This window comes from Gasterosteus aculeatus, chromosome 7 (assembly GCF_964276395.1).
Source record: "Gasterosteus aculeatus chromosome 7, fGasAcu3.hap1.1, whole genome shotgun sequence".
Taxonomy (NCBI): Eukaryota; Metazoa; Chordata; class Actinopteri; order Perciformes; family Gasterosteidae; genus Gasterosteus; species Gasterosteus aculeatus.
The window spans coordinates 7,128,035-7,138,762 of record NC_135694.1 but is presented as its reverse complement, the minus strand read 5'-3'; the positions used below and the strand labels follow the sequence as shown (position 1 = coordinate 7,138,762).

The 10,728-nt window shown below is 43.7% G+C and overlaps 1 protein-coding gene across 1 annotated transcript; it reads left to right on the top strand.

Moving 5' to 3' along the window:
* Positions 1-22: 22 nt before the first annotated feature.
* myoz2a (myozenin 2a) lies at positions 23-7,968 on the top strand. The gene is given in 8 exon segments (XM_040181484.2): positions 23-64; positions 67-115; positions 118-276; positions 1,083-1,172; positions 1,928-2,094; positions 3,634-3,778; positions 6,944-7,127; positions 7,439-7,968. Coding segments are annotated over 8 exon segments (1,047 nt in total). The 5' UTR covers positions 23-37; the 3' UTR covers positions 7,665-7,968.
* Positions 7,969-10,728: the final 2,760 nt, after the last annotated feature.

Genomic DNA, 10,728 nt, shown 5'->3' with positions numbered 1-10,728 from the left:
AAATTTAGTCACCCATCTGCTTGTGAACTAAATACCAATGACAACAGTCAAAGTGACACCCTCCCGCCCACCCACTCATTCAGTCGCCCAGTCAGTCGGGCTGGCCTGCAGCCCCCTGCGCTCGCCCTCCCAATGACAAACCCCAGTGTCGGGAAGCACAAGCTCCTACGGGTTGCACTACCCAGTCTGACCTTCTCTCCTCTTACCTTTCTCACGTCCTACCCTGAGGAGACAGGCACGAGTTAGGACTCCGCCCAAAGGGGTCCTTCAGGACAGGTAAGCCATCACTCGGGCCTCTGGAGGTGTGCTCCTCAGTTCTAACATGACACTTTCACTTTGACTCGAGCATGATTTTCACAAACCACTTACGTTCATTCCCTCTTCCTTTTCCTGCCGATCAAACTGCTTGCTTTTTTTAAATCTGTGCTTTTGATTTATGAAAATCCTCTTTTCTTACTGCTTGTCCATTTTATGTGGCGAGTAATCTGATTTAACAGAGGCAAATAGATGTATATATGTTTGCTGATAATAAAATGAATACAACTGATAGTATTCTGAAATAATTTGCTTGGTAAAGAGACTTTGGCCATGAAAGGCTTCTTATTTCCTCCAAGAAACTTTGTTGAAAAAAATGGATCAAGTGGATTGGAATGAACCATTTGTGTTCACTGACAGCTTGGTGTAACTTCCCCAAGGCTATTTCAGCCTATTTCATCAAGTTTTGCTGTGACGGCAACACGTTCCCTATCTGTGTCCTTTCAGCACATTTGGGTGTTTTCAAACCTATTGATTCCCGGACGCCTGACACAGCTGGTTGCCACGTCTGAAGAGCATGTGCTTGGCGTTTAACAGCCCAAGGTTATTTAAAGGGATGTGCTAACTTTGCCCTTTTCACTGCACCAATAAATCCTATCTGCTCCGACGGGCCTTTGTGCTTGGTGTGTGTTCTCCATGTCGGCCAATCGATGGTCAACATTTGCTGCCGTGTTGTCTTGCTTTTGTGTCTCGTTGGACGTTTGAAGGGGTTTGCACTGATGTGCTTTGTCTCCTTTGACTTCTTGCCTCACCCCCTTACTCCCCAGGGGCAGCCATGTCACAGTTCTCCACCATGACGACTAGGGAGAGGCAAATGCAGGCGGCCGCAATCTGCAGGGAGGTTCAGGCCCAGGAAGGTAGCCGTATCATTTCCCTCTCGTTTTCTTGTTGCGTCCTTTCTTTGCTTCTGTTTCCGTCGCGCCTCCTTCTCCTCACGTTCATCACATATCCACAAAGGCAAGGATTTAATCACTACACATTTCATTTCTCGGTCATATGAACTTTACTGTCAACCCTGGCTCAAGTTGCCAGACGTACTGCACACCGCCACATTCACTTTATAGAAGGTATGAGCGCACCGTTTGCCAGTTGCCAGCCCTTCTATGACCCTAACTATAAATAAGTAAATGAAAAACTTTTATGAGCCAAAGTAACTAATCCCTTTGTCGTTGTCCTTTTAAACACGCTATTTCCAGGGGAGGACAACTGTGTGGCTGGGTCTGAAGGCCACTGACAGCTGAAAGATATTCTGGCAAATGATGCACCTCACACTTATAAATGGGCCTGTGACATCTCCATGATCAGCATGCAGTAGCGAGCACGTGGTGGTAACCGCTAAACATGCACATGAGTGGAATACGAGAGAAGATAATTGCTCGTTCATCATATTGGCAGGATTGCCAACTCGGCAGTCCATGTTGAGGGCTTTTGTTGCAGCAGTCTTCGATTTTTCTTTTTCCCCGCGTGAATATAATATATGTTCAATGAGGTTTGATAGGCGGGATTATGGGAAATTGGAAAAATAAGTATTTCTAGTCTGAAATCAATCAATTCCCAGGTATATATTGTATACTCAAGCCATTCATTGTTTTGCATGTCTCCTTCTGTCCAGACGTAGAGATGGATCTTGGCAAGAAAATTAACGTGCCAAAGGACATCATGCTGGAGGAGCTGTCTCTCGCCTCAAACCGGGGCTCCCGTCTCTTCAAAATGCGCCAGAGACGCTCAGAAAAATACACTTTTGAGAGCATCCATAATGAGAACAACAAACAGCTCAATGTAGGTGGAAACTGTGATCCAATAACCATATATGAATGAATGCATAAAATACACAAAAACACACATGCATAGGAAAATTGAGTAAATTGGAGTAAATTCTGTCCACATTGATGTTTACGGATGTTTAGAACACTCGTAAAACACAAGTGTTGCATGTAATTGTAACACTGTTGGACAGTATTCTCTTCAAGCACATTTGTCCCACAGCTTTGTTCTCCATCACTTGAAAAAAAACAAAAAACACTCAAATTCCCGGGTGTACGTGGGAAAGATAAAGCACTTGAATGTTTATTTGACTCGGCGGACTTAGCGCAGGATAGCATAGTTTCCGTCAGTCATAAAAAACTTTATAAATGCCCTTTTGTGTATGGATTGGCAGTGAGCCAACTCAGCATTGTCTTTTCCAAGCAGTGCTTATCTTAGCGCGGCTTGGTCACACGTAAAGCGTTTTATGCAGCAAATCTCGCAGTAAAATTGAATCAAGATAAACTAAGTTTCACTTAGTTTCACTGTTGTATCCAATTAATTAGCAGCGGTAGTTACAGCCTCTTTCATTTGCTTGTGTGGTGATACACTTATTGCCCTTGTGAAGTCCATAGATGAAATAATTGTTATGCTCTAAGGAAGCGTTTCGCCTCATCTTTGAAGTGAGAAGAACTCTTCTAACTCTGGTTTGTTTATTGCTCGGGGCAACCGAGGGGTTCTGTTTCAAGTTGTCAACATTTCCTGAGGAAGTCCTGGAGTAAATCATCATAAATATCTTTCAGAGGGATGAAAGCTGTATGGAGCAGTACATTTTGTCCGTGCCCACAAAGCAAAGTTTCTTTCTGAGGAAAAGTGGACACAGAGACAGTCTGCCTCTGTGTAAAATGAAGGCTTGTCTACTGCTTTGAGGTCACATGAAAGATACTAGCAGTAAATAGTGGATGATTTGGTTTCATTAAGAATTAACAAAGTTACCATGCCACAGATTTTATGTGCATGCCAATCATGTTATTATTTTTTTGTAATATGTAGCTGTGAGATTGTTCATCGTAACTTACACTTATCAGTTTAGTGTGTCGTATTTAAGGGTTTATATTGGCAGAAATTGAATATAATGTTTGTAGCTACATTTCATTTTTTTGCATCTCCTGAGAATAAGAATCGGTAGGTTTCAGCTACTGTAGAATATGTAATTTATGACTACATACAAATTGGGTCCGGTTCACTGAGACGGAACAGACAAACCAAATAATGGCTCCAGGGCCATTTGCGTTTTTGCTTTGACCTTGGTCGTTCTGCTGAGCACATGGGAAACGTTTCAGTTGGTTGCAACCTTCAGCCTCACCGCTAGATGTCGCTATATCCTGCAATCCTGGAGCTCTCGGTGATGCCACATCTAGCAAAAATAAATTTGTGAACAACTGCTAAATAAAGATGGCAATTCAAACATCTGCCAAACTTGGAAACTCCTGCAGAAGACACATTCAGAAGTCCAATAATCCTCCGGGTTGAAATCTCAACAAGCTAAATTTGTCCCTTGGATCTTCCTTTTAGAGTCTGATAGTTATTCAACCCGAGAACTTGAGTGCCACGGACAACCACAGCGGCCAGAACAACATGGATGTTGACCAACCTCCTGCTGTGCCATCTGACACACCAGATACGAGCATGGAGCCGAATCCAGACAGCATCGCCCCGGGTAGGTACCAGTAAGACCCAAAGGACCCCAAAATCATTTCAGCAGGGACATGCTGCAGCTCCACAGGCCAATTGATTGTTTGTCTCGGTGACCTTTACCGCACTTACGCCCTGCTTTCCATGTATTACATGATCACTGACATAGCTCAACCCTCTCATTCATTTCGGCTTCAATTAGGGGTGTCATGTCCTGCCAGTTTTTTTGCTTCACTAAACAGGTTTGGAACATTAGGCCACACTGAACATTCTCTACAGTTGATGGTTTATTTTAACACACTGGATGTACCAGTCATTAGATTGTACCGCTCCTGCTGGATAGAGCGTGTGAGTGTGGTGTTTTGATAAGGATTCATCTGTTTTTCATTGTCTGCACTCACGCAGGCTTTGATCGTGTCGGAAAATATTTTCTGTTTGCTCGGAATCTGCTCGCCGCCGGCACATATGATTACTTTCTCTCCGCTTGTCTCTTGTTTTTATATCTTCTGCCCACTACTGTTTCATATCTGCCCCTCTACAGTTTCTACAAATTCTCTCACTCTGCACGTCTTTAAAAAAAATCCACCCCTTCTTATCACAATCAGCTTTGAAAATCTTTCTCCAAAATGTTTAGTTTTACCCGCGGGAAGAGCTTCCCGTTTGCCTCCGTGCCGCAGACAACATCAGTGGTGCACTCACTTCCTCCCTTGTTTTTTTTTTAAATTCTGCCCAGTGGACGCACAACCGCTGCTGATCTAGTTACAAGTGCGTCTGCATAGGGGTGGGGGTGTTATTTCTGGAGCTCAGGACCGGACACCACCCTTCAGTGTCTCAACGAAGTCAGTCCAGCTTTTGCTGAAATCAGGCCAGGGTGCATTAGGTATCAAATGGTAAAAACTCTTAAAATAGCACTCATTTAGTCAGGGGTGCATGTCAAGCAAAATTTCTTAACCAGGCAGCAGTGTTATACAGTGAACACTTCATTTTAATTGGACTTGAATAAAACCTTCAAATAGTTGGTAAAACATGGACAAGAAAGAAGAAACTGATTTATTATGACGATTTACAGTTTACAATAAGATGCATAGTGCAATGGATGTTGATAAATGGCTGCCTGTGTGCATGTAAATGTTTTTTTGCCACAAAAACAAAACATAGAAAAACGGGGTGTTTTCCTGATTTTAAATCTTTTTGGGATAACACTTTTATCTCGACATACCCTACTTAGAGCTGCGTGTATGACAATCCTCTCCATCAAAAAGAGATATTAACTAAATGTCAAACAAAAATAACAATATTCCATGCCCTCCGAAAACCTTTGACACAATCAGTGCTGTAGTGGTAAAATTAGAGGTGGGTAAACTCTGAATTTTGTGATCATACAGACCTCGATGCGAAGCAACGCAAACACAAAGCGTCGCGACTCTGTAAGGCTGTCCTGGCTATATTGCATTATGTTATCAGTAAAAGTCATATACAATCAATGACAATGAATACATGTGTTAGTAGTTTGTAGTTTATTAAATTTAAGAAAACAGTAAAGAAAAGTATGTCAACACAACACAACAACACAATTGCAGATTAAGAACTATCTACATACGGAGTCTCCTTTTTACAGTAGTGCCCAGAGGGCCTCCTTGTCCTCCATGTCAGGTCCTGCCTTGCACAGAGGACCCATGAACCCCAGAACACGTGTGTGCTTCTCCTCTTTCTATTGGACCTGGTGTTTCTCCTCTCCCTGTGCTCTCTGCATCATTGCCTGTCCTCTCACTGCCTGAAAAAATATGTTGAATTTAAGAGTTAACCAGTTGAGCAGCCTGTCAATTACACTGACAACATAAGTTAAAGGAACACTCATGTACTACCTATGTCATCATAAATAGCCTATACAGCATTTTTTTTCACATTGAGAACTGACTTGTTTTCTAATCTACGCGTCGGAATATTGTCTGACATGAAACCGGTCCGTGAGGTAAGAAAGGTTGGGGACCACTGGGCTAATCCACAACGTGTATGTGTTTACACACCACCTGGATCCTGATTGGTGTCGCTGCTGCAGCCGCAAGGCACTGATTGGATGCTCACAGACCGTAATACAGCGCAGATAAAAATGATTCAGACTACGGCGTTTATATGTTCAACAATAGGAAACGTAGTCTTAGCTGTTTTAAAATTACACCAACAAGTTTATTTCGGATTATTCCAACGGAAGAATACAAGGCGCAGGGAACTTTGAGGTGCGTAAATGCCACTTAGAGGTGGGTAAACGCTATTTATAGGTGCGTAAACGCTATTTCCAAAATTCTAGAGGTGCGTAAACGCCGTTTATGTGCGTTTAGCCTCCACTACAGCACTGGACACAATGTTTTGTAATAGACTTCCCCCAAATCGGTGAACCTCCCCACGGGTGTGTTTGGTCTCTCTTGCTTCCTCCTCAGGGCAAACCATGAACTCAGGAAGGGGGATTGTTCATTGTGAGAAGTTGGGACGTGACATGAGGCCGTGTGTTATGTAATGCCTGGGCTTGCGAGCCCCCCCTGAGTGAAGCAGTGGGTTTGAAGGATAGTGCTTTGGATGTTCCCCTCCCATCGAGATACATAGACTAAGCAGGGACACATATGAAGGCATGCACACACACACACACACACACAGAAGGAGGGAGGCTGACCCTTGATTTCTTTTGCTTTAACAAGGACTCAAAGGGGTAGAGCAAAACCAATTGGAAGGTATTGCAATGAAACACTTTGATACAACAGTGTGTGTGTGTGTGTGTGTGTGTGTGTGTGTGTGTGTGTGTGTGTGTGTGTGTGTGTGTGCAATTGGTGATATAAAAAAGGTTTCTTATGTTTCCCCTTATTTCTTATATAACACTTAACAAAGCTAAACAACAGGAAAATACTCAAACCGTATTCAATACCATGAAATCATATGATGAGAAATCAGTAGAGTGAATGAACCACTTCTCAAATTTACTCACGACCAACTGACCAGTCTGTGGGAAGGATCAGCACTTTTTGGACTTCCTGTTTCTTTGAAATAGTATTTAATTTGGCTATTAACTTTCACCTCAATATCAACCATGTGTGGAGAAAGTTCAAAACTCCAGAATTGAGTAAATTGAAAAAATATGAATACCCTCTTTATCCTGGAATTAGGAAAGCCTTATAATCTGTTCTGTAAACCCACCCAGGGTACGGAGGTCCTCTGAAAGACATCCCTCCGGAGAAGTTCAACAGTACAGCTGTACCAAAGTCCTACCACTCACCCTGGGAGCAGGCCATCGTCAGTGACCCGGCCCTGGCTGACACGCTCATCCCCAATATGGCGGAGCCGGAACCCAGAGCAGACCTACCCGGATACAAAAGTTTCAACAGGTAACAAACTAACGGAAGGACAGCAAGTCATCGTACCAGACCGTGTACGGCTGTAGAAGAAAAATCCTTATGTAGTGTTTAATTCAGAAATTGGGATATTTTTTTATAACTGACATTTATCACGGAGACAAATGCTGAGTGAGCCAAATAAGTACTGAAAGTGTATGCTTTTAAATTAAAGCAGCCATTTCTTACCTCACGTCCAAGTCTTGCTTTGCTGTAATTAGCTGCATCACTCCAAACGTCCCCGCCGTCCCTCTCATTAGCACATGACAACTACTCTTAACACACTGTCACTCCGTCACCTTCAGGGTGGCGACCCCCTTCGGCGGGTTCGGCAAAGCACCTAGACCGGCTCCCACCAAGTCCCTCCTGCAAGAACCCCTCCCGAACTACCCCGAGCTCCAGGGAGACACGGCGGTCGATCGACCCTCCTTCAACAGATCTGCTCTGGGTTGGGTGTCGAACGGCGGTCCGATCCCGCTCACCGTCGTTTCCCTTGATCCCATTCTTGTCCCTGAGTCAGACGACCTTTGAACCACTAATGAGGTCACACAGAGTTGCTGTCTACGTAGTTGCTGCACCAGAGGTGAGGGTGGGCGGGGTACCGCCACGGCGAGGACAGTCAGAGAGAAAGAAAGCTTCAGGTTACCATGAATGCAGCATCCCTCTGTTTTCCAGGGATGTTAACTATTGCACTGCTTCTGAAAATGAATTAATCATCCTGTACATAATGCAGAGACATTACTGGGATAAATGGAATTTATTGTAAATTAATGTGCACGAGATCATTTTTATCTTGCAAGTTTTTGCTCAATAAAAATGGTGTAGAAAGCAAAAAGTCTGACGTCATTTCTTTTTAATTTCTATGCTTCAATTTAATTTCTGACACTGACATTGTTGCTAGAACACACGCACGTTTTCAAGATGCATTTGTATTTGGACATGGATGCAAATCTGTAACATATTCCACAACATGCCCCCTGAGATAATTTCACAGTGAGTTGGTCTGAGCTACACTGAAGGATCACTTGAGTGAATGATGCTGTGCCCGTGTTAAATTTGTATGCAAACCCATCGGTTGTCGCATCGTGTGAGAGACCAAAGACACATGTGAGCCACTGTAACATGCCTCAAGGTTACACTGCCTGACAAATCAAATCTGCTCCGCTGAGATGAGCGGCTTGACGGATGTGTCTCTCACCTTTTGGCTATGCCCACGCCAAGGAGGGTGGGATTGATGGGAGGGCCGCCTGATGAACTGTGCCTACTCCTTATCTGGCTGTCTGTTTATTAATACAGCATTTAGAAATTCATCACAGACGTAACAGGCTTCAGCACAAAAAGGCAACTGAAAGTCACCAAGAGCTGCAGTGTATGTATTGTCGTTTTATTCAGCTAAAAGAAGAGTAGGGTTCAATATTCAGACTCATTTTTCAAGTTTCTGAGTAATTGTTATGTTACTTGCATGTACTAATTTCCTTCTAATGCAATGATGTGGACGCATTTGGATGTTTTTCGACCGTCTTCAACAAGTTTGCATGGACCACGGCCTCCAAATCAACAGTGCTATTTGAATTGTTAAAGAAAACCTGAGGCAGGAGAGTAGGTAAAATATATTACAGCCTCTTTTCCAGCTTTATTGCATTTCCATTTCCAATTTTCCAAAATCTCCATTTTCAAGTATAAGCCAGAGAAGAATTTATTCATTCGTTTCAATTTGACCACATCATTAAGATGCTTTGCCCCTTGTAAATATTAGGTTGCTTCCAGTAGCTGTATGTTTGGTCTAAAATAACGAATCATGGGAACCATGATGGATTGCAATATGTAAGGGATGCTCAATTTATGAAGTCTGGAGGTCAGTTAGGATGACCTATATTAGGAGGGGTCATATGTCCCTTTGGGCGTTGCTGTCACTGTAGGAGTGTGTTGTACGTTAGATAGTGATACATGACTAGCTTTGACGTCAGATCAGATGATAGGCAACAACATTGTGTTCCTATTACACATTGGGGTCGGTGTTGGTCCTCTAAACCATTGCCTCTTATTATGAGTAGGTTTTTAACATTTCTTTGATAATAAAATAAAATTGTAACACAAGTATACAGCTCAACGTCAAGTTTGCCGCCACTCTCCACTGCTTTCGTACTGTGGCTCCAGCTGATGGCGGTGTCTCCACGAAGAGGAGCACCCACCCTCTTTCCCCCCCTGTGGTTAACCCTGTTCCTCTGTTAGCACTTCTGCCTGAGTTTGTACACTGAGACCTGACGCCACCGTTGGCATACGAGCCCGCAGGCTGAGCTGTCACCGTGGAAAGAGCCGCAGGGAGGCGATCAATCCTTCAAATTCATTTAGTTAAAATGCTCGCAAGATTAGCATTCCCATCATTTAGGCAATGACGAGTCTGAGGAAAGGATGTTTTTTCATTTGTGTTAAGGTTATTGACATCTCTTTCTCTAAAAAGGAACGAGCGGGCCAAATGCCTCTCAGATTTCCCTAAGTCATGTGATCAGGCCCAGCATCAGCATTCCTCGCCTCCGTCGGAGACCCTTTGGAATGTGCAGCTCCCGGTGCCACTCCCTTTTTTTCTAGCCCTGTTGAATTCTTCTTGCCACCCTCTTCAGGAGCACAGCGTGTACAGCACACTAACCGGCATCTGACCAAGGCAGCAGCTCTGCCAAGCGCGGTAAATATCGCGCCGTGTTTAGCGAGGGCAGCCACGAACTCTGATTGAACTTTCATTGTAGGCATGACCAAAAAAGCAGCAATGGAAATATTATTGTCTGGGACTTTGGGGAGCCAGACTATTAGATTAATGTGTCTCATTGACACCAGTTTACTTTGGGATGAGATGGCAGCAGACACCACAGGTAGGCGAAGTGGTTGGACTGACTGTCCAAGCCAGAAACTATTAGAAATCTTGTTACGTACTTGAGCATGAGACTAAAGTAAACATGCTTATGGTCCTTGTAAATCGCTTTGGTTAAGGTCAGGGAAAGGGGGGGTGGAAGCATGGCCGGGCCTCACTGAGCTCAAATGCAGGGCAGTTCTTTTAGAAATTGCTTTTGGAGACGGAGAAACGGCACACACACACCTGATAGGAATATAGGCGAACGCTGGTTATCTAACCAGAAACCTGATAAGAGGGGAACGTGATTTTTGTTGTGCCTGAGTTTGTGTGTGCAAGAAGTGAAGAAAATGTTCACTAAATTACATAATTTGTCAAATGTGTTGTACAGTACTTTCTGACCCCCCTCAGTCTACGACTGAGCAGCTGGTCTTCTTAATCTTTATCAGCAGTTAACAATGTCCTCTGCTGCTGTTGCATTCACTGTCATGTTTTAAAGCTAAGGTCCCTCGGGTCTCCATCTGCACACACAGCACCTAACACTGAGTGTGCAGCATGCTGCTGCTGACACAGACCACTGCTTAAAGGTTGACCTACACGACCAACCAATATCCCAGAAGCTTTTCTCTGAGTTTGCTCGCCTTGGGTGAAAGTATTGTGAAACAAAAGGTGCATAAAGAAGTTCCTAGAATGAGGCACATATTGCAAAGGTTTTAGCAAACAGACACACTTTAAAACGCTTTAATGCAG